At 40.9% G+C, this 24,257-nt stretch overlaps 1 protein-coding gene across 2 annotated transcripts in view; it reads left to right on the top strand.

Moving 5' to 3' along the window:
- btbd11b (BTB (POZ) domain containing 11b) overlaps positions 1-17,606 on the top strand; it is a 152,379-nt gene extending 134,773 nt beyond the window's left edge. For both annotated transcript variants that reach the window (XM_041796344.1, XM_041796343.1), the window contains 8 exons: positions 3,563-3,783; positions 6,726-6,904; positions 11,029-11,134; positions 11,417-11,519; positions 11,728-11,809; positions 11,893-11,961; positions 12,069-12,182; positions 16,749-17,606. In XM_041796344.1, coding sequence (XP_041652278.1) covers positions 3,563-3,783; positions 6,726-6,904; positions 11,029-11,134; positions 11,417-11,519; positions 11,728-11,809; positions 11,893-11,961; positions 12,069-12,182; positions 16,749-16,958 — 1,084 coding nt within the window. In that variant the 3' untranslated portion in view covers positions 16,959-17,606. The remainder of the gene's footprint in view (positions 1-3,562; positions 3,784-6,725; positions 6,905-11,028; positions 11,135-11,416; positions 11,520-11,727; positions 11,810-11,892; positions 11,962-12,068; positions 12,183-16,748) is intronic.
- Positions 17,607-24,257: the final 6,651 nt, after the last annotated feature.

Below are 24,257 nucleotides of genomic sequence, written 5' to 3'. Positions count from 1 at the left end.
TGTCTGAGCTCTCCTGACCCACTTTAGTCAGAGTCTAATTCACCAGCTGGCTCCACTGACAGTGAACAGTCCTGCTCTACAGGGTCTGTCCAGTAAACCCTCTATAAAGGTCCTGTCCCTCTAAACAGGGTCTGTCCAGTAAACCCTCTATAAAGGTCTGTCCCTCTAAACAGGGTCTGTCCAGTAAACCCTCTATAAAGGTCCTGTCCCTCTAAACAGGGTCTGTCCAGTAAACCCTCTATAAAGGTCCTGTCCCTCCTAAACAGGGTCTGTCCAGTAAACCCTCTATAAAGGTTCTGTCCTCTAAACAGGGTCTGTCCAGTAAACCTCTATAAAGGTTCTGTCCTCTAAACAGGGTCTGTCCAGTAAACCCTCTATAATGGTTCTGTCACTCTAAACAGGGTCTGTCCAGTAAACCCTCTATAAAGGTTCTGTCCCTCTAAACAGGGTCTGTCCAGTAAACCCTCTATAAAGGTCCTGTCCCTCTAAACAGGGTCTGTCCAGTAAACCCTCTATAAAGGTCCTGTCCCTCCTAAACAGGGTCTGTCCAGTAAACCCTCTATAAAGGTTCTGTCCCTCTAAACAGGGTCTGTCCAGTAAACCCTCTATAAAGGTCCTGTCCCTCTAAACAGGGTCTGTCCAGTAAACCCTCTATAAAGGTCTGTCCCTCTAAACAGGGTCTGTCCAGTAAACCCTCTATAAAGGTCCTGTCCCTCTAAACAGGGTCTGTCCAGTAAACCCTATAAAGGTTCTGTCCCTCCTAAACAGGGTCTGTCCAGTAAACCCTCTATAAAGGTCTTGTCCCTCTAAACAGGGTCTGTCCAGTAAACCCTCTATAAAGGTCTGTCCCTCTAAACAGGGTCTGTCCAGTAAACCCTCTATAAAGGTCCTGTCCCTCCTAAACAGGGTCTGTCCAGTAAACCCTATAAAGGTCCTGTCCCTCCTAAACAGGGTCTGTCCAGTAAACCCTCTATAAAGGTCCTGTCCCTCCTAAACAGGGTCTGTCCAGTAAACCCTCTATAAAGGTTCTGTCCCTCTAAATAGGGTCTGTCCAGTAAACCCTCTATAAAGGTCTTGTCCCTCTAAACAGGGTCTGTCCAGTAAACCCTCTATAAAGGTCTGTCCCTCTAAACAGGGTCTGTCCAGTAAACCCTCTATAAAGGTCTGTCCCTCTAAACAGGGTCTGTCCAGTAAACCCTCTATAAAGGTCTGTCCCTCTAAACAGGGTCTGTCCAGTAAACCCTCTATAAAGGTCTGTCCCTCTAAACAGGGTCTGTCCAGTAAACCCTCTATAAAGGTCTGTCCCTCTAAACAGGGTCTGTCCAGTAAACCCTCTATAATGGTCTGTCCTCTAAACAGGGTCTGTCCAGTAAACCCTCTATAAAGGTCTGTCCTCTAAACAGGGTCTGTCCAGTAAACCCTCTATAAAGGTCTGTCCTCTAAACAGGGTCGGTCCAGTAAACCCTCTATAACGCTCGTTCCCTCTAAACAGGGTCTGTCCAGTAAACCCTCTATAAAGGTCTGTCCCTCTAAACAGGGTCTGTCCAGTAAACCCTCTATAAAGGTCTGTCCCTCTAAACAGGGTCTGTCCAGTAAACCCTCTATAAAGGTCTGTCCCTCTAAACAGGGTCTGTCCAGTAAACCCTCTATAAAGGTTCTGTCCCTTCTAAACAGGGTCTGTCCAGTAAACCCTCTATAAAGGTTCTGTCCCTTCTAAACAGGGTCTGTCCAGTAAACCCTCTATAAAGGTTCTGTCCCTCCTAAACAGGGTCTGTCCAGTAAACCCTCTATAAAGGTCCTGTCCCTCTAAACAGGGTCTGTCCAGTAAACCCTCTATAAAGGTTCTGTCCCTCTAAACAGGGTCTGTCCAGTAAACCCTCTATAAAGGTCTGTCCCTCTAAACAGGGTCTGTCCAGTAAACCCTCTATAAAGGTCTTGTCCCTCTAAACAGGGTCTGTCCAGTAAACCCTCTATAAAGGTCTGTCCCTCTAAACAGGGTCTGTCCAGTAAACCCTCAATAAAGGTGTGTCGCTCTATAGAGGGTCTGTCCTGTAAACCCTCTATAACGGTCGTGTCCCTCTAAACAGGGTCTGTCCAGTAAACCCTCTATAAAGGTCTGTCCCTCTAAACAGGGTCTGTCCAGTAAACCCTCTATAAAGGTCTGTCCCTCTAAACAGGGTCTGTCCAGTAAACCCTCTATAAAGGTTCTGTCCCTCCTAAACAGGGTCTGTCCAGTAAACCCTCTATAAAGGTTCTGTCCCTCCTAAACAGGGTCTGTCCAGTAAACCCTCTATAAAGGTCCTGTCCCTCTAAACAGGGTCTGTCCAGTAAACCCTCTATAAAGGTCTGTCCCTCTAAACAGGGTCTGTCCAGTAAACCCTCTATAAAGGTCTGTCCCTCTAAACAGGGTCTGTCCAGTAAACCCTCTATAAAGGTCCTGTCCCTCTAAACAGGGTCTGTCCAGTAAACCCTCTATAAAGGTCCTGTCCCTCCTAAACAGGGTCTGTCCAGTAAACCCTCTATAAAGGTCCTGTCCCTCTAAACAGGGTCTGTCCAGTAAACCCTCTATAAAGGTCTTGTCCCTCTAAACAGGGTCTGTCCAGTAAACCCTCTATAAAGGTTCTGTCCCTCCTAAACAGGGTCTGTCCAGTAAACCCTCTATAACGGTCTGTCCCTCTAAACAGGGTCTGTCCAGTAAACCCTCTATAAAGGTCTGTCCCTCTAAACAGGGTCTGTCCAGTAAACCCTCTATAAAGGTTCTGTCCCTCCTAAACAGGGTCTGTCCAGTAAACCCTCTATAAAGGTCCTGTCCCTCTAAACAGGGTCTGTCCAGTAAACCCTCTATAAAGGTTCTGTCCCTCCTAAACAGGGTCTGTCCAGTAAACCCTCTATAAAGGTCCTGTCCCTCTAAACAGCAGCTGTGGGGTGATGCCAACATAGACGTGAAATTGATCCCATGATGCCCTGCATATGTGAAACAGTCCGTCTGACAGGATGATTTTTCACGTCTTGTCCTCTCAGACGTGGTTTTAAAGTCAGTGAGTTGTGCTGTTTCTTATCATGAGTCACTCTTCTATTATTCCTCTGTTTGTTTGATTGAAACTTTTGTTGTGTGATAATGTGAGAAAAGGTGGAGTTGGTTTAAAGTTGGTTTAAAGGCGGTTCTTTTTCTCTTCTTTACATTAAAGCTAATTTATCCAGCAGCTTCTCCGTAAATCAGCACTCCTTCGTCTGCAGCCTCACAAACACTCGTGCGTGTTTGCATGCAATGCTTCTGCCCTCAGGATTCTTCCTTTTTTGTGTGCAGTTCACATTTTATCAGACATGGTTGTTCATTAAAACGGAGCTTTCTGCAGCAAAAACAATTAAAGCAGTGAGACGGTCCGCTCCAGATAGTTCCTCTTCAGCAGTGACTCAGACACCGAACAAACATGAACACCTGAGCCCACCAGTGACAGGATTACACTGAAGGCACCATCCCAGACAATAAGAGGCAATAAAGCAGAGGCACAGACCGTGCAGGGAAATTAAATTTGTGTTTTTGTGACTGTGATTTTTGCAGAAACGTGTTCCGGAAGCTGCTGTCCCACACAGAGAAAGGGAAGGGGGACGTTTTATCGCTGGAGGAGATTTTGGCTGAAGGTTCGGGGCTGGAGGGGAGGAGTTCGTCTCAGATCGACCTGATCCGCAGCGGGAAGGCCAAGCTCAAAGCTCTGAAAGAAGCCATGTACCACAGCTCCGAGCACGGCCACGTGGACATCACCATCGACATCCGGAGCCTCGGTCAGTCTGAGAACATCCTCAGTCCTCAGGTCCACGTGTAGCTGGGTACCTGTGGACTCTGAGGCTCTACGAACATGTTTAGGTCCTCTTTAGTTAAACTCCCTCCAGGGGGAAGGTGTTAGAAACCTTTTACATGTTTATGTGTTAGAGCAGTGGTTCTCAACTGGTGGGTTGGGACCCAAAAGTGGGTCGCGGAGCAGTTTTCAGTGGGTCATGACTACATGACTAAAAGTCTTGAAGTCCTTATTGGACATGCATTGATACCTGTTATTTTACCCTGTTTCACTGTGAAACTGGATCGATTTAAATATTTGATCAATATTTCAACTTACTTATCTCCTCTTCTTGCAGTAAATGCCGACTTTTCCCATGATAATGAAGGAATTTTACAAGTTTTCTGTAAAATTTGCTAAAAATGACACATAATGATGGGGAAGAGGGTATAAAGTTTGTCAGTTTTGTCCCTTTCTTTTTTTATAGCAGGTATTTTGGTCCAATCATGCTCCAAACTTATCCAATTAACTAATTATGCGTCGTTGAAAATTTTTTGGAAACTTGGGTCTTAATCAGTCGTAAGCCGGACTGGTGGGTCCTGAGGCCAGACCCGTGAGAACCGCTGTGTTAGAGAACAGAACACAGCAGTCTGCAGTAATTCACAGACTATTATTGCTGTATTTGTTTTTAAAAGTGTCATAAAAATCCTTTTCTACATGCAGTTACTCGTCAAAGCTGCTGCTCTTGCATGATTTTCATCCATCCTCCAGAGGCAGTGGTACCTGACAGACCAGGAATCAGCCCTAAAACCTTAAAAAGAAAGAGATCAATGAAATGAAATGGTCGTTAAAGAGCAAGGTTGGGAGATATTCTAACCTCCAATTTCCACGTACAGCGCCCGCACTGTGATCCGCCGGCGAATCATTCCGTGGAGCAAATCGCCCCCTTCTAGTCTATCAGAGCATTCCCATAGCATCCCTGGAGCGCCACTCTGCGCCGCTTCATTCGAGATACGCTGCAGGTCTATTTTCAGCAACGGCCACTGCCCGTCGATCAGAAAGCTCCAAACAGGAAGTCACAAGCATAGAATATCTGGTTCTTTGAAAGTACAGCAAAATGCTCGGACTCCTGATCATCACTATATCAACATTACGTCTCATCCTGCAGTGAAAGTAAAGGTCACCGAGAGGTCAGGGGGTCACAAAGCTACAGCGGCGCCATTGACAAGGAAGAGTTAACTTTTGGGGATATTTAGCCAAAGAATTTTACATAAAACCACAGATCCTTTAAGCAAACATGAACCTTTTAACTTCCTAATGTACTCAACCAGTGGAGGAAACAATAACATCATGGACGTATACCAGACAGGATGATAAATTAACCCCTAAAGGTAGAATAGTCCGCTGCTGACGTACTATTCCTGCATGAATTCTGCCCACTGGAATAGTCTGCACTCTAGACCAGTGGCGGCTGGTCAATAGGGGGCGCTAGGGTGCCGCTCCCCCTCCACAAAGAGAGGACAGATCTTAAGATCATTGAATAAATTTTTTAAACATTTGCTTTAAACATCAATAAATTTATACGAATATAGATATACTCTATCATGACTGTATAAAGATGATCTATTAGGAGATTTAAATCTATAATGTGCAATAAATCAGTAGATCACAAATGTCTATGTGTTTGTTTTACTTCCTGTTCACTCATTTCCTCCCTGGGGCGCTGGGCTCCTGCGCCCACAGCCCTCCATAGACCGCCGTTATAACCTACGCGTGAGCATTCGCTCCTCTTCAATACAAGAGATGGGAGCTCTGTGAGCGCAACATGACTGCACCCCTGAAGGGATTACCACTAACCACTCACCAACAGGTGGCAGCAGAGAGTAAAGGATTAAAGAGCTTGGACCTGAGCGGTCAGATATCAGGATGAAGCAGCAAAGCTGTGACAGAGGGAGAAACTACACTGAGGCATATTAACTCATAAGTAAGCAAATCAACCAATCAGTAATAGTTTTGTGTTTTTACTCTAACAGTCTCTATTAAAGCAGCGACTACTGCCACCTTAGGCCTTTTATAAATATTTCTATTTAAAATAAACATCCAATCAGCTCTTTAACATAGTTTTGTCATGTACTGAGTTGATCATGTGTGCTGAGTTAAACATTTAAGTTGACTGTGATCAGAGTTAGCTGTTGATGACTTTATAAAAGCCATCTTATTTTAATATTTGTTCACCAGCCAAACAAAAGCAGATGTAAGAAAGTCAAACTACTGTAACTGAACTCTCAGTGTAGTAACATCTGTCGATGTGCCTCACTTACATTACATATCAAACTGGGATTTTTGTTGTAGCCCCCCCCCCCCGAAGTAAAATGCACCAGCCGCCACTGTTTCCAGAGGCGAGGTCACTCACCTTCAGTCGTAGCAAACCCCCGGTGCTTCAATGCGCGGAGCAGACATTGTATGTGGAAATTGCAGGTAAGACAAGGGCGTGGTCTGTGAGCGAGCTGCTTCACAGTGAAGGACGGACTAATGCTGACCTGGCGGGATCTTTACAGCGTGTAACGGAGCGTTTTTAGTTTTTAATGTGGACACAGGCGTGTTTGAGCATGCTCTTTAACATGCAGCATGGAGAGGAGATCCAAACATCCTTTACAACACGCCCCTCTGTTATAGCAGTCCCTCATCCTGGAGTCTGTTCTCATCATTTCCTGATGTGTCCCAGTACTGAACATCTGCAACCCACCACAGAAAGAGTCCTCCAGTAGAGCCTGATGAAGGACGGATGGAGAATCCCTGAATATAAATGCTTTGAATCCCTCACAGAACGCAGCATAGACAGGATGTCATGAACAACAGAGCAGGAAAAGCTCTGTTTTCTAAAATACCAGTCTCTATGGACTCAGCCTTGGTGTGTTTCTGTGGTTCACCTCTGTGTCCTGGTCTCAGGTGTTCCCTGGACCCTCCACACCTGGCTGGAGTCTCTGCGGACCTGTTTCGGTCAGCACCGGCGGCCTCTGATCCAGGGTCTGCTCAAAGAGTTCAGCTGTATCGAGGAGGAGGAGTACACCGAGGAGCTCATCACACACGGCCTGCCGCTCATGTTCCAGATCCTCAGAGCCAGCAAGGTACGGCGAGGTTCACGGGGTCAGTTTAACATGGGATCATTATAGAAGAGCAGTCAAAGCTAGGGCTGCATGTCGGGGGTGTCTCAGTCACAGGAGTGTGGGAATAAGTGGGTGTAAGTGACGGCTGTGTGCTGCAGCATGACTGATCTTTATCATGTGAAATGTAAAAAACATTTAAATATGTAGGGGCAGATCCTAACAGTGTGAGACTTGATGCAAATCAGAAGTTTCATATAAAGTTACAGTGACTTCCTGTGGAATGGCGAGACAACAAATTGCTCTCCAATAAAGAAATTGTGTCACTTCCTGTTGCCAGTAGGGGCGCTACATCAAAACGGTAAAATTAACCTTTGAATGTGTAGAGAGGCAGACCTCGACCCGGCATGAGAAATGTGAAGGCAGTCAGATGTCTGATATGTAGGTCGCACTATGTTCCATTACCAGAAGGGGGCGCTGTGACAAAGTCATGATATTGATGTATGAATGTATTCAGGATCAGTGTGTGATCATCTCTGTGAAGTTTGGTGATGTCTGACATTAGCGCTATAAAGTCATAAGGTGAATTATTACTGCAAAACATGTACAATAAAGTGCTTTAAGTTTAGGCTCCAGTCACAGCGCCACCCTCTGGTGAAAACTCACAGTAAGCATCGCTTTAGATCTCCAGGGTGTCTAGTATGAGTAGAAAAACTTAGTAGTCTGTTAAAATATTACACTTGTGAATCGACCAAAAACAGATGTTAAATTCTTCTTCTGTGCTCCTGTAGATGTTAAATTCTTCTTCTCTGCTCCTGTAGATGTTAAATTCTTCTTCTCTGCTCCTGTAGATGTTAAATTCTTCTTCTCTGCTCCTGTAGATGTTAAATTCTTCTTCTCTGCTCCTGTGGATGTTAAATTCTTCTTCTGTGCTGCTGTAGATGTTAAATTCTTCTTCTGTGCTCCTGTAGATGTTAAATTCTTCTTCTCTGCTCCTGTAGATGTTAAATTCTTCTTCTGTGCTCCTGTAGATGTTAAATTCTTCTTCTGTGCTCCTGTAGATGTTAAATTCTTCTTCTGTGCTCCTGTGGATGTTAAATTCTTCTTCTCTGCTCCTGTGGATGTTAAATTCTTCTTCTGTGCTCCTGTAGATGTTAAATTCTTCTTCTGTGCTCCTGTAGATGTTAAATTCTTCTTCTGTGCTCCTGTGGATGTTAAATTCTTCTTCTCTGCTCCTGTGGATGTTAAATTCTTCTTCTGTGCTCCTGTAGATGTTAAATTCTTCTTCTGTGCTCCTGTGGATGTTAAATTCTTCTTCTCTGCTCCTGTGGATGTTAAATTCTTCTTCTGTGCTCCTGTAGATGTTAAATTCTTCTTCTCTGCTCCTGTAGATGTTAAATTCTTCTTCTCTGCTCCTGTAGATGTTAAATTCTTCTTCTCTGCTCCTGTGGATGTTAAATTCTTCTTCTGTGCTGCTGTAGATGTTAAATTCTTCTTCTGTGCTCCTGTAGATGTTAAATTCTTCTTCTGTGCTGCTGTAGATGTTAAATTCTTCTTCTCTGCTCCTGTAGATGTTAAATTCTTCTTCTGTGCTCCTGTGGATGTTAAATTCTTCTTCTGTGCTGCTGTAGATGTTAAATTCTTCTTCTGTGCTCCTGTAGATGTTAAATTCTTCTTCTCTGCTCCTGTAGATGTTAAATTCTTCTTCTGTGCTCCTGTGGATGTTAAATTCTTCTTCTCTGCTCCTGTAGATGTTAAATTCTTCTTCTGTGCTCCTGTGGATGTTAAATTCTTCTTCTGTGCTGCTGTAGATGTTAAATTCTTCTTCTGTGCTGCTGTAGATGTTAAATTCTTCTTCTCTGCTCCTGTGGATGTTAAATTCTTCTTCTGTGCTCCTGTAGATGTTAAATTCTTCTTCTGTGCTCCTGTAGATGTTAAATTCTTCTTCTGTGCTCCTGTAGATGTTAAATTCTTCTTCTGTGCTGCTGTAGATGTTAAATTCTTCTTCTGTGCTCCTGTAGATGTTAAATTCTTCTTCTCTGCTCCTGTAGATGTTAAATTCTTCTTCTGTGCTCCTGTAGATGTTAAATTCTTCTTCTGTGCTCCTGTAGATGTTAAATTCTTCTTCTGTGCTCCTGTGGATGTTAAATTCTTCTTCTGTGCTCCTGTGGATGTTAAATTCTTCTTCTCTGCTCCTGTGGATGTTAAATTCTTCTTCTGTGCTCCTGTAGATGTTAAATTCTTCTTCTGTGCTCCTGTAGATGTTAAATTCTTCTTCTGTGCTCCTGTGGATGTTAAATTCTTCTTCTCTGCTCCTGTGGATGTTAAATTCTTCTTCTGTGCTCCTGTAGATGTTAAATTCTTCTTCTGTGCTCCTGTGGATGTTAAATTCTTCTTCTCTGCTCCTGTGGATGTTAAATTCTTCTTCTGTGCTCCTGTAGATGTTAAATTCTTCTTCTCTGCTCCTGTAGATGTTAAATTCTTCTTCTCTGCTCCTGTAGATGTTAAATTCTTCTTCTCTGCTCCTGTGGATGTTAAATTCTTCTTCTGTGCTGCTGTAGATGTTAAATTCTTCTTCTGTGCTCCTGTAGATGTTAAATTCTTCTTCTGTGCTCCTGTAGATGTTAAATTCTTCTTCTCTGCTCCTGTGGATGTTAAATTCTTCTTCTGTGCTGCTGTAGATGTTAAATTCTTCTTCTGTGCTCCTGTAGATGTTAAATTCTTCTTCTCTGCTCCTGTAGATGTTAAATTCTTCTTCTGTGCTCCTGTGGATGTTAAATTCTTCTTCTCTGCTCCTGTAGATGTTAAATTCTTCTTCTGTGCTCCTGTGGATGTTAAATTCTTCTTCTGTGCTGCTGTAGATGTTAAATTCTTCTTCTGTGCTGCTGTAGATGTTAAATTCTTCTTCTCTGCTCCTGTGGATGTTAAATTCTTCTTCTGTGCTCCTGTAGATGTTAAATTCTTCTTCTGTGCTCCTGTAGATGTTAAATTCTTCTTCTGTGCTCCTGTAGATGTTAAATTCTTCTTCTGTGCTGCTGTAGATGTTAAATTCTTCTTCTGTGCTCCTGTAGATGTTAAATTCTTCTTCTCTGCTCCTGTAGATGTTAAATTCTTCTTCTGTGCTCCTGTAGATGTTAAATTCTTCTTCTGTGCTCCTGTAGATGTTAAATTCTTCTTCTGTGCTCCTGTAGATGTTAAATTCTTCTTCTGTGCTCCTGTAGATGTTAAATTCTTCTTCTCTGGTTGTAAGTGTGCCATTTTGCAGTCAGATCATCATGCTCACAGAGACTGATGGCCCCCAGAGGCCCTCTCAGTATCATTGACTCTCAATGATGATGATTTGTGACAGGCCCTCTGCTCCTTTTAGTTGCAGCTCGTTTCATCAGGTCCCTCTCGTTACTGAGGATTATGATCCCCCCGGTACAGCCATGTTTGATTTGAACCAGCACGCTCTCCTCTGGTGTTGTTGGCCCTCTTTATTCAGTGTTTGAAATGAAACAGCTGAGCAGAGACTCAGGATTGCTCCTTCAGAGCATGGCTGCAGCAGGTCTCTGTCTTGGCTGATGTATGGCGAGGTCCCTGACCCTCATCTCTGCTCGGGGCCTCAGGGACCCTTGGAGGAGTACCACCATGAGGACCACAGACACAGAGGAGGGGGTCGTCCATCCTTCGTTTTGGGATCATTCCTCAGATAGAACAGCAGTCTGTCTGCACACATGGAGGCCTGAAGTATCCGTCACCCCTGCTGCAGAGGAAACCCCCCTCCCCTCCCCGTTCTTTCTCTTTTAAGCGCCACATACAGATGACAGTGTGGTGTAGCGTACAGGAAGCACGTCTCGATCTGTCACCACATTTCCTCCCAGAAAACCCTCAGAGGAGATCTGTGCAGGAATGCGTCTGATCTCATTTAAAGGTGTGAGAAGTCCCTGAAAGAGTGTCGTACTGGAGCCGTATGCTGAGTGGGAATCAGGTGTGCAGGAGCGGCCTGGCTCTGGCTGTGCTGATAATTGTGTTTGTGTATGTTTGTGTGGGAGAGCAGCGTTACAGTAAGTGCCTGACTTCTTGCGTAACGTGAACTCCTGGATGCTGGTAGAGCGCCGCCGCTCGCCCAGGCAGCTTCTGATGTTTGGTGTCTATGTTTTTGTCAGAACGAGGTGATCAGCCAGCAGCTGTCGGCCATCTTCACCCAGTGCTACGGCCCCTACCCCATCCCCAAACTGGCCGAGATCAAGAGGAAGCCGTCGTCACGTCTGGGTGAGGGCCGGCCTTTATTTCTCTCAACATTTCACCACGCACAAACACGGCACAGGCAGCACAGAATCAATACCTGCAGGTCTGCTTCACCTCTGCAGCAGTAGCCAATCAAATGTACACATGGCACCATCTAGTGGTACCACAATGCAAGTACAGTAACTGTGGCTGAAATGTGCTTTAAAGGGAGAGAGGAGGCTAAGCTGTGCTCCACATTTGTCCTTTTCTTCTTCTTTTTATGCTAATCAGAAAAACATGAAGTTTTTCTGGCCACTTGTCTTTCAGATCCTCACTTTCTGAACAACAAAGAGATGTCTGATGTGACTTTCCTGGTGGAAGGGAAGCCTTTCTACGCCCACAAAGTCCTGCTCTTCACAGCCTCCAGCAGGTACATTGCTGCTTCATGCATCAATCGCTGATTGGAGAGACGTGATTTATCCCCAAACATATCTGTCCTCACTGAGCACATGAGGGAGACTGACTGAATGTCATTTCTGGAGCTAACTCAGCAGTTCAAGGCTAACTCTGCTCCTCTTCTTTGTCTATTTTAAACATTTATTTCCCCTCTCTGAGCTGTTTCTGTTTTTCTCTCCAAGGTTTAAAACTCTCCTAGCAAACCGACCTTGTGGTGAGAACACGTGCATTGAAATCAGCAACGTCAAATATCATATTTTCCAGGTGAGTCCCTCTGCATTCATGCTCCAGCATCCATAAAGCTCTTCTGCATTCATGGCCGTTTAAAAGCTGTTTGATGCTTTCAGCTGGTGATGCAGTATCTGTACTTTGGAGGGACTGAGGCTCTGCACATCAGGAACACGGACGTCATGGAGGTCAGTGTGAGCGCTCTGCAGATCCTGACGCCAGAATAGAAACTTTACCTCTCACAGCAGTGTCTAAATACTCAGCCTCTCTCCAACACTGACGTCTGCTTCTACAGCTTCTGTCTGCTGCCAAGTTCTTCCAGCTGGAGGCGCTGCAGAGGCACTGTGAGATCATCTGCACCAAGAACATCAACACTGAAACCTGTGTGGAGATCTACAACCACACCAAGGTAGGAAGATCCAACAGGGGGGCGGGGCAAAATATGTCATTCCAATCTCATTCCACCGTCCAGTCACATCATTACAAAGGCCAAACACCCTAGAAAGAGATTGGACCATGTGGCCCAGCTCAGGATGACAACCCCGATTCCAAAAAAGTTGGGACACTGCATAAAATGTAAATTAAAACAGAAGTCAACAATTGTCAAACCTCATACATCCAGATATGATTCATAATAGAACAGAAACAACATAGAAGATGTTAAACCAAGGCATTTTACCATTTCAGGAAAATATGAACTCATTCTGAATTTGATGGCAGCATCGCATATTAAACTAGAAAAGCACTCAGAGAGCGCAGACCTCCACCATTAGCCCTATCTCCCAATATCGAAGAATTCTTTAATAAATTCCTGGATCTGTCCCCATGTGCCCCCAACCACGGCATTCACCTCCCCGGTGGAGTGGAAACACGGTGAGGCAAAGCATTGGCTTCCTTACAGGTAGACTGTCATGGTGGAAGCATTGCCTGCCGGTGCCAACAGATGTGCTGACAGTCTCACCCATGTTCTCACCGGACGACTGGAAGTCATGTCAGATGGTGAATATTCCTCTATTCCTCCCAGCATTGTGAGTTTTCTTGCTACAATTCGCTGTTACGCTACGACTCGTCTCCTTGACCGGGCGTGCATCTTTCAAACTCTATAAACTTCAAAACTTTGAATAGAAACATGCCCAGAAATGCTGCTGGGATTGAAGTTACTCATGTCCGCCATCTCCTGGTGTAAAGTGGTAACAGCACAGACCTCCGCCATTAGCCCTATCTCCCAATAGTACAGAATCCTTTAAAAAATTCCTGAATCCAGACGGTGATCCGGATCAGTCCCAAAATCTAATCAGTTCTTCCTTATGCCATTTCTGACATTTCCTGAACATTGCATCAAAATCCGTCTGTAACTGTTTGAGTTATGTTGCTAACAAACAAACAAACAAACCCATCTGATCACATGACCTCCTTGACGGAGGTAAAAAGTTGGGACAGGGGTAAAAAAGGCTGGAAAAGTAAGTGGTACTGATGAGAAACAGCTGGAGGAGAATTTTAAGACCAATTAGTCATCAGGTCAGCAACATGACTGGGTATAAAAGGAGCATTTTAGAGAGGCAGAGTCTCAGAAGTAAAGATGAGCAGAGGTTCACCAATCTGTCTAACATTCCTCTGCATAGAAGACTTTGAATCTCCTCCATCTACAGTTCATAAAATCCTCAGAATATTCAAAGAATCTGGAGAAATCTCTGAGAGTAAGGGACAAGGCTGAAGGGGCCCTCAGGGGCCCTCAGGGGCCTCTACATTAACCTCCTCAGAACCTGCACGCACATATGAGGACATTACATCCTGGTTTTCCTACAACATAGAAATCATTTTTTCTGTAGAATTTGTCATGTAACTGTTTGGGATGTCTGGAGTTTAAGGAATTCACTTGAAATGCTGAGGATTTAGTATAAAGCAGGGGTGTCAAACTCAAGGCCCAGGGGCCAAACCCGGCCTGTGGCACAGTTATACCCGGCCCTCAAGATCAGATCACATTTTAACTAGAACTGGTCCACCAGTCTGAGGTCTGCAGATTTCCTCCAGCATAAAAATGTAAACTTAACCTGGATGGTTTATAACATCCTGATGAGTCATAAAAGTTATAAATAGTAAAGAGTAGAAATTATTTGATTAAAATTTAGGAATGTGGAAAAAATAAATTTGTTTTCATTTCATATTTTAAATTTTTATCTTAAAGTTTGACTTTTTAGAATCAAAATTTTAAATTTTAAGTAAAAGTTTGATCTTTTAAACTCATGATTTTTTTTTTCTCACATTTTGACTTTTTCATCTTATAATTTTGACTTTTTCTCTGATATTTTAACCCTTCAGATCAACAATTTTACATTTTGAGCAAAATATTGACTTTCAAAACTCATGATTTTAAACTTTTTTCTCATATTTTGACATTTTAAACTCATGATTTTGACTCTTATATCTTATTTTGACCTTTTAAACTAATGAATAAGAATTGTATCTTATGGTTTTGACCTTTTCAACTCACAATTTTGAATTTTATACCATATCTGACCTTTTAAATTTGTGATTTTGACTTTTATCTCATATTTTCACCATCAAAATTCATGATTTCATCTTTCTCTCATATATTTGCCTTTTAAATACATGATTTTGACTTTTGACGTTTAACCCTTCAGATTAACAATTTTACATTTTGAGCAATATTTTGACTTTCAAAACTCATGATATTGAACTTTAATCTCATATTTTGACATTTAAAACTCATGATTTTTAGTTTTATATCTTATTTTGACCTTTAAAATTAATGAATTTGACTTTTATCTCATATTTTCACCCTCAACAATCATGAAAACACATGATTTTGACTTCAAATGCCATGTTTTTTTACCTGTTGAACCAGTAAGTTTGCCTTTTTCATCTCATGTTTTAAACCTTTAGACTTATCATGTTGACTTGTTAATACCAAATTCATTTATCATCAGTGCTAAGTTTCTTTCCCCCATATTTAATTTCTGGTGAAAGTCAGGTTGACATTTATGGTTAAATCTTGACCCTGTTAGACCCTCAGGTTAGACCAGAAGTCAGGATCTGGCCCCTGCTGTGACTAAGGTTGACACCCCTGCTATAAAGGTTTCCTGGATATTTTTGGGATTATATGTTGGAATTTTTCTGGTGCGTTAATGGAAATGTTTTTGTATGTCTTTAACCCCTTAACACCTGCTGTATCATATTTGATACATACTTTTATGATACCTCTATCTAATCAATATAATCAATAAATTTCTTTAAAAAAATACCGGATACAATCTGATAAATTATAAAAATGCCCTCAAGTGGAATATCAGTTACCAAAAACACCTAACGAATGAAATAAGATACTAAAAATATAAATGTTCAATTTTTTGGAAATTTTGATTTTTTTTTAAATTTCAGTGAAAAGTTAAATAAACATTTCAGTTCAAAAAAATGAGAATTTTCTGGCTATAATTTGTGTTTTCAGGCTTTAAGGGGTTAAGATTTTCATGGGAAGTTTCTTGCAGTGAGTTTTTTTATGGGGATTTGGGGAAAAAATGTTTGAGGCAGTTTGCTTGGAAATTTTCAGGCATTTGGGAAAATTATTTGTATTGTTTTTATTTATTTATTTATTTGAATGTTAAGGGGGAATCTTTTTAGGTTTTTTTAGGTTTTCTCAAGGAAAAGTGGGAAATTTATTTTTCAATTTTAAGAATTTGTGTTCTTTGAAATTTCTAGAAGTTGTTAGGATGTTTGGAGGAATTTTGGAATCTGGTGGAATATTTTTGTAAGTTTGGTGGAATTTGCTTTGAGATTTGGGGGAATTGCTTTTCAATTTTCTAGAAATTCAATGAACGTTTGGGGAATTTTTTTTTTTTTTTTTCTTTTCAAATCTAGCCTTTATGATAAATTTTCCCTGAAACATTTGAGGAATATTTTGAGAAATTTTGGGGTGCTTTTTATGGGAAACTTAAAACACACATTAAAGAATTTTTGCACTGACTTTTTGGGAAGTTTCGTTGAATTTTTAGGACATTTGTGTTGATGTTGGACATAACATTTGGTCAAAATGAATTCCTGTTCAAAGACAAGGCTGAGCTTTTAAATTTATCAGGTCCTAATAATCCCAAATCACCAAGAAACTAAAAATATATTCCAAACAAAAGCTCAGGACTAGGAGGTTAAAGACAGTTACACTTCTGTAGTGAAATCACTGCATGGGCTCAGGAACATTCCAGAAATCATCGTCTGTCAACACAGTTGGCCGTGCCATCCACCAATGACAGTTAAAGCTGATCATGGAGAGAAGAAGCCATATGTGAACAGGATCCAGAAACACCAAAGCTCATTTAACATGGACTGAGGAAACATGGAAAACTGTTCTGTGGTCAGAGGAAACCACAGATGCCGTGTCCTGTGGCCGAAAGAGGAGAGGGAGCATCCAGCTGGTTCTCCTGGCTCAGCTCTAAAGCCTGCATCTCTGATGGTATGGGGTTGCATTAGTGCCTATGGCGTGGGCAGCTCTAACATCTGGAAAGGAACTTTCAATGCTGGAAAGCAGAGAGAGCTTTTAGAGCAACATATGCTCCCATCCAGACAATGTCTCTGTCAGTAAGACCATGCTAAACCACATACCACATCCATCACAACAGCATGGCTTCACAGGAGAAGAGTCCGGGTCCTGAACTGGTCTGCCTGCAGTCCAGACCTTTCACCAACAGAAAACATTTGGAGCATCAGAGAAGGAAAAATCCAGCAAAGAAGACCCAGCTAGAATCTACATCAGACAAGAATGGGACAACATTCCTCTCCCAAAACTCCATGAGCTGGCCTCCTCCCAGACTGTATAAAGAAGAGTGGATGCTTCAGCGGTAACTGTGGCCCTGACTGAATCGCTCTAAAACCAGAGTTAGAACAGGATAACTCCTCAGTCAGCTGATCTGCTGCTCCTGTACATTTGCTCTTCTAATCTTTATATTCTGTTTTTTTGCCACAGTTTCTTGATGCTCCAGACTTGGCGTCGTACATCGAGGGCTACTTCCTGAAAAACATGGTGATCCTGATCGAGCTGGAGCCATTCAAGCAGCTGCTGTACGACACGCCTCCTGATACCCCGGGCTGCGAAATCATGCAGGACCTGGAGAAGACTTTGGCCATCCGCATCCAGTCCATCCACCTGTCATCCTCCAAGGGATCCATCGTCTGAGCTCACGGGGAATATCCAGAGACACAGTGAGTGTGGAGGACTGTCAGAGAGGATCTCTCTGGAGCTCATCAGAAACTCACATGCTTCCTGTTATCACATCTGCAGTATACACACGGCTATCACAGAAATAGCTGTTCAATGCCAAAATACCATTGACTTTTTCCTGAGACGCCTCAGCGTCTCCTGCTGAGGACGAACTGAGGATAACCTGCTTTAACATGGACAGAATCATCTGTATATTTGTCATTAAATGTGCTGATTAAAGCCAAACAGACGAGCCACTGACACAAGCCTGGAATAAAGAACCCTCCTGACGGGACTCTAGGCCAAGATTCAGGAGGATGGGACCCTCCTCTCCTCTGCTGGGATGTAAATATTGTTCATATAAAACAGAGCTATTGATAATGTAAGTTAATGTATATATCCTCAGATGTTTTCTCATTGTCTTATTGGATATCGCTGTAAAATCAATTTTAAAAACAGTGTTTAATGTTGCATGTTGGAGGGATGACTGTGCGTTTTTATGTTCTAAATGTTGGAGGAGATAGAGAGGAGAGGGAGAGAGAGAGGGAGAGACAGAGAGCGAGAGGGAGAGACAGAGAGCAAGAAAGAGAGAGAGGAGAGTGAGAGACAAGGAGAGAGGGAGAGATAGAGAGCAAGAGAGAGAGAGGAGAGTGAGAGACGAGAGGAGAGTGAGAGACAAGGAGAGAGGGAGAGACAGAGAGAGAGAGGGCGAGGCAGAGAGCAAGAGAGAGAGGAGAGTGAGAGACGAGAGGAGAGTGAGAGACAAGGAGAGAGGGAGAGACAGAGAGAGAGAGGGCGAGACAGAGAGCAAGAGAGAGAGGAGAGTGAGAGACAAGGAGAGAGGGAGAGACAGAGAGAGAGAGGGCGAGACAGAGAGCAAGAGAAAGAGAGGAGAGTGAGAGACAAAGAGAGAGGGAGAGACAGAGAGCAAGAGAGGGAGAGACAGAGAGCAAGAGAGAGAAAGAGGAGTGAGAGAGGAGAGGGCGAGACAGAGAGCGAGAGAGAAAGAGAGGAGCGAGAGAGGAGAGGGAGAGACAGAGAGAGAGAAAGAGAGGAGAGGTAGAGACAGAGAGAGAGAGAGGAGAGGGAGAGAGAGAGGAAGAGAGGAGAGGGAGAGACAGAGAGAGAGGAGAGGGAGAGACAGAGACAGAGAGGAGAGGGAGAGAGAGAGAGAGTTTTATGGTCAGCATGGACCTCTACAGGTGTACCGGTTCATCTGTACTGTGTGAGACTAATGCTGCAGGACGCTGTCTGCTGTTTTTCCAGGGATTGTGAAACCAAACGACTTGTTTCTGTGTGACATGTTTTATCTTTCCTCTATAAAGACTAATTTAAAGAGAACTAGATTTCCGTGTCAGGTTTTTGTAGAATGGCTGTGGGAGGGTGTCTGATGTTCTGTTTAGTCTACGAGAATGAAGCCTGCCTTTTTAAATTCTTCTCCAGTCCAGTTAAACTGGGCTGGGCTGGAAGAAAAATCCTGTTTAGTTTTTCTCTAGATCTTGTTTTAAATTTTACCATGTTTTTTTCATTCTGATTTCAACGACTAATTTTTAAGGATCTGACCAGAAACAAACTCTCTCCAACTTCAGTTTTTAACACATTATTACGTCTTTAAATGTCGGGTCCACTTCTGCTTTTCCCCTTGTGTTCTCCAACAGTTCACAGGTATGGAAGCCCATTTCTGCCACTTAAAAAAATAATCTAACAGTTAGGAAATATTTTTTAAAGAATTTAACTATGACTTAAGATGTAGTAGTCATAAATGTGATATAAAAGTCAAAATATGACACAAAAGTCAAAATTAGAAGATGAAAGTTAAATTTAGGAGAAAAATCAAACCACTGATAAAAAAAGATTTAAGACAAAGAGTTAAAAATCAAAAATGTAAAGAATGAGATAAAAAGTTTAAAACTGAAGATAAAACAAAAGATAAGATGAGATAAAAGCCAAAAGTATGAGATTAAGAATGCATTTATGACCTAAAAAAAATGAAAAACAATAACCAAAAAAAAAAAAAAAAAATCCAGATTTTGATATTCAGTCAAAAATATGACATGAATAACAAGACTATGAAATAACAGTTAAGGTTAGAAGATAAAATCAGAAAAAAGTTTTTAAAAAAGTCAAAATTCTGATATAGAAAATAAAATAACATAAAAGTCAAATTGTGAGGAAAAAAATTAAATCATCTTAATTAGAAGATAAAATACAAAATATGAGATAAAAAAACAGACAGATGAGATAAAGAGAAAACACTGGGATGAGAATTCATTTATGAGATAAAACAATAATAAAAGTAAAAGTTAAAAAACACAATCATGATATTTTAAATGACATATTACATATAAGGAATCAAAAATATGATATAAAAATCAAAAATACAAGAAAAAAGTCAAAGTTAAAAGATAAAATGTTGAAATTAGGAGAAAAATGATTAAACTATTGAATTAAGAACTTAAAGTTCCGATAGAAAAGATTAAAATTAGAAGATAAACTGAAAAATATAAGAATTAGCCAAAATTATCAGGAAAAAGTCAAAAACATGAGATGAAGATTCAAAATTATGAGAGTAGGATTCATTTATGAGAGGGGAAACAAATTAAAAGGGCAAAACTATGAGAAAAAAGTTTTTTTGAGGAGACAAAAAGTGAAAATTAGGAGAAGAAAAGGCAAACCTGTTGGTTTAAAAGTAAAAAATCTGAAGTTACAAGGAAGATAAAAGTCAAAATTATCAGATTAAAAGTCAATAATGGAATAAATAATGTTTAAAAAATCCATAAGATTCTCTCAAAATTTTAAAATAAAAAGAGAAAATATGAGAGAAAATAACAGAATTATGAGATAAAATGTCAAAATACTGAGATAATAATCCATTTATGAAATAAAATAATATAAGATATGAAGGCAAAATTATGGTATAAAAATCAAAAATATCAGATTAAAGTTAAAATTATGAGGTTAAAAGTAAAGATGAGACAAAAAGTCAAAAATAACAGATACAAGTCAACATAAGAATTAAACCAAGTTAGTATTTGTGATAAGAATTCATTTATATGATTAAAAATGTAAACAAATATATATATAGTGATATTTAAATCCAAAAATATGACATAGAAGTTAAAACTATCAGTTTAAATGGGAAAATTATGAGATGAAATGTATATAAAATATAACATTAACGTTAAAATAATGAGATAAAATTCATAATTCATTAGATAAAAATGAAGGAATACGACATTAAAGTCAAAATAATGAGATAAAATTCATAATTCATTAGATAAAAATGAAGGAATACGACATTAAAGTCAAAATAATGAGATAAAATTCATAATTAGATAAAAATGAAGGAATATGACAGTCAAAACAATGAGATAAAATTCATAATTAATTAAAGCTGCAGGCAGCAATGATGGGCCCTCGCAACCTGTTGCATGTCGGGATGTGTCACAACCGCGGATGTGTAGCAACCGTTGAGTGCCAGCAACAAGCGCTGCACCCATGGGGTATATTGGGATTGCAGCACTCAAAATGTCACAGAAACAGAGGGTGATACCCCTCATTAATATCCAGAGCTCATAGTTAAATTGGTAGTCAAACAAATGGGCAGGAGGTATGAGCCCTGAAAATTTGAATGCAGCTCCAAAATATGAACAAATCACAGGATTGACTGTCTTCTGAATGTTCCAACCATTGGTGATGAAGATAGAGCAGAGGAGTAAATACAGAGATACAGATGTGTACATGTTTTATTATGTTCTTCAGTGCTTTACTATCTCATCTCAGTTTGTCATTTTCTCTTATTTTCATGGATAAATAGATACAAACATTTGAATGTGTTATTTGCTGTTCGTTCCTGTCCTAACAGTGTTGCAGTGTTTTTGTATTATGACAAGATAGCAGCATAGCCTTAATTTTGGTTCCATTAAGAGAAGAGGGACTTTTGAAGCTTTCAACACGCAAAATGAAGGGAAAACAAATAGACTTGCTGTTGTTTTACAGTATGGGTCCAAGAGGCTTAATTGTAGGTCCTGGGATGACATACAGGCTTAAGCATTTTAAAGGCCTGAGTAATATGTGCCCCAGGGGCTGATTTCGATTTAATTTTGTAGGGGGCGTCACTGAACTAATAAGCAAAGCCCACCCAAAACACAAAGGGCAGTCATCTCAGATTCCCACTGTGAATTTTTGTGCCAGGTTTCAAGACTCTACAAGTTTTCTAAGCCCAGGATAATTCTACTTCCTGTTAATGGTGAAGAAAAATTCACCATGGCCACACCCCTTTGACTACTGAAAACGTTCCAATGAAATTCTCAGTTTTGACATATCCTCTTACAATATCTTTAACATGGAAGTGTTTGGAAGAATTCCCCAAGAGGAATTTTGAAAATTGTAATGTCTGCAATGCTGCTTTTTGACCACAAAATTTAAAATGGTGGACTTCCTGTTTGTTTAACGGCATGGGTCCAAGAGGCTTTTTTGTAGACCTTGGGATGTTGTAAAAGCTCAAAAATTTTCAAAATCTTAGGATAACCTGCTGCAGGGGCTGAATTTATGAAATGTTCTAGGGGGCGCTACTGAGCCATAAAGCTACGCCCACCCACAACATTAATTTCAGTCATCTCAATTTTCCACCAAGCATATTTGTGCCAAGTTTCAGGACTCTACAAGAAGTTTAAGCTTTTCAAATAAGTACTTCCTGTTTCATGGTGAAGGATCCTTCATTGTGGCAACTGAATTACAAGCAGACATGTGAGCTTTACAAATCTGATTACCCCAATGAAACTTCATAAATTTAATAAAAGTTGACTGCAATATCTCCCATTTTGGAGGAATTAGAGGCAATTATACAAAAACAGTACTTCATGCTGCCAGCTGGAGGCGCTTTGATTTAGAGAAAAATGTTGTGTACGAAAGTTGTTTAGCCATGTACTTCCAATAAGCACACAAAATCTAGTTAAGATATGATGACGTACAGCTGAGATACAACAGATTGCGTTTGTATGGTGAGGCCTCATCGTCAAAATCAAAATTTGCCCGGATGCCACGCCCCCGCCCTTTGATGAAATCCGCAGATCTTTAATACTGGCATGCTGACATGATAAGATGTGGAAAACAGTCATTTTTGACAAAATGTGGTGTGGTTTGGCTCTGCATGTTTCCATGACGGCAAAATCAGATTTTTTGGCAAAATAGCTAACTTTGAGGGGCCGCCATGGCCACGCCTTTCGACTAATGTGAAATTCCCAAATACGTTTTGACCTAAGACCTCTCTTCTTGCTCTACACTAAAGATCAGGTAGTTTGGATGAACGCCCTAGGACGGGTTCGTTCAAATACAACCCCTAAAATATGCCTCGTTTTACCAAAAAATTCAAAATGGCAGACTTCCTGTTTGACTTACAATTTGAATTTTTGAAAGGTTGTAGGGGGCGCCATTGAGCCGATAGGCCACGCCCACCCACAAAATGAATATCAATCATCTCAGAATGCCAATGAGATTTTTTTGCCAAGTTTCATTCCTCATAAAGTGTCACAAGAACTTGAAAATTCTACTTCCTGTTACATGGCAAGCAAAAAATTGGCATGGCCACACCTTTTGACATAGATCTTTGACCTTCAATTATGTGTAAGGTCAACTCCTTAGAAACTGTTGGAGCAAATTTTAGCATGATTTGACCAACCATGATGGCATCATAAAGCAAAATTCAGGAGTAGTGACTTTCTGTTGCCAGAGGGTGGCGCTGCACAATTTTTCAAAATTTAGAATATGAATGTGTTCTGGATGGGACTGTTATCAAGAATATGAAATTTGTCTCAGAAATAAGAATGTATGCCAGAGTTATGGCTGTTTAAAAACTGATGGCGAGACAAAAAGCAACTTTTTTGTATATTGCCCTGTAGAGGCCACGCCCTCTGATGAAAAGTCACAAATTTTTGCACAGACATAAATCGACTTCTCTAGGCTGTCCTTACACAAATTTTATGTAAATATCTTCAAAGGACTTTAAACAGCGGCTTTTGCTATTGGCCTTGATACTCCCTATCAGCACTAGGTGGCGCTATGACAGAAAAAAATATAACCATGTGAATGTATGCAGAAAGGGACCGACCATAAATCCAAAAAGTTTGAGTCAGATTGGACAATGCATGGCTGAGTTATAAACAACTTCCTGTTTTTCAACAAAAATATGCAAATTTGAGGGTTTGCCTCACCTTTCCACTAATAGAAAACCCTGAATAAATTTTCATCATCCGTGTCTCATGTAGCTCTGTGCCAAAGTACAAGTCGATCGGATGAAATTCCTCAGAGGAGTTAATCCGGATATGACCCCTGGAAAAGGCCAAAAACAGCCCCTTATTTGCATATTTATTCAAAATGGCAGATTTCCTGTTGGAGATAGGGTGTAGGTCCAAGAGGCTTTTTTGTAGATCTGCTCAAGCCGCACCTGCACACTAAATTTGATGAATCTACGACAAAGTCAAAGGAGGGGGCCTTAAATTTGAAACTGTTAGGGGGCGCTACTTTTGCAATTCTGAATTTTCATGTTGGAGACCCAAAAAATATCAAAATTTTTTGCAAGACTGGATGGACCTGCCAAGTTTCTTGTGTTTTTGAATATGTTAATTGCCTCAAAAGTCCACGCAATGACGGAAAATTACACGTCTTGAGCAAATACAATTAGGTCCTCACACCATTCGGTGCAAGGGCCCTAATAATCCTAGCGAATACAATTAGGTCCTCGCACCACTAAAAAATGAAAGAATATGGCATTATAGTCAAAATAATGAGATAAAATTCATAATTATGAGATAAATTTAAAAGAAATGAGATCAAAGAAAAAAGGAAAAATAAATAAATCAGGAGATTAAAAGTCAAATTATTAGAAAAAAGAAATTTTGAGATAAAAATCTACTTATGAGATTAAAAGTCAAAATTCTAAGACTTTTTCTGTAGGATTGACCTGTGTCTGTGAAGTATTGGTTATTTTACACACCAACATCTCTGACACAGGAAGGACTTTTTAGTCGTTGACCTTTCAGAGCTGGATCTTTAAACTCTCACAGAGCTCCAGGTCTTTACATGGACGTTTTTATGTGTTTTTATATGAAAATCCTGAAATCCTCTGTGTCCTTCTGATCCTGTAAACTGAACTGTGTTTGTGTGTGATGGGCGGAGCATGGCGAGGGACAGGGGGACAGCAGTTGTTAGGGAGTCTCCATGGTTACCGCCACACAGGAACAATGTAGCGCTGGTCTGTGTTTAATGGTTCCTGAA

Source organism: Cheilinus undulatus, linkage group 9 (genome assembly GCF_018320785.1).
Source record: "Cheilinus undulatus linkage group 9, ASM1832078v1, whole genome shotgun sequence".
Classification (NCBI taxonomy): domain Eukaryota; kingdom Metazoa; phylum Chordata; class Actinopteri; order Labriformes; family Labridae; genus Cheilinus; species Cheilinus undulatus.
Note: the sequence above shows the minus strand (reverse complement) of the source record. Positions and strands in the feature narration are given on the sequence as shown.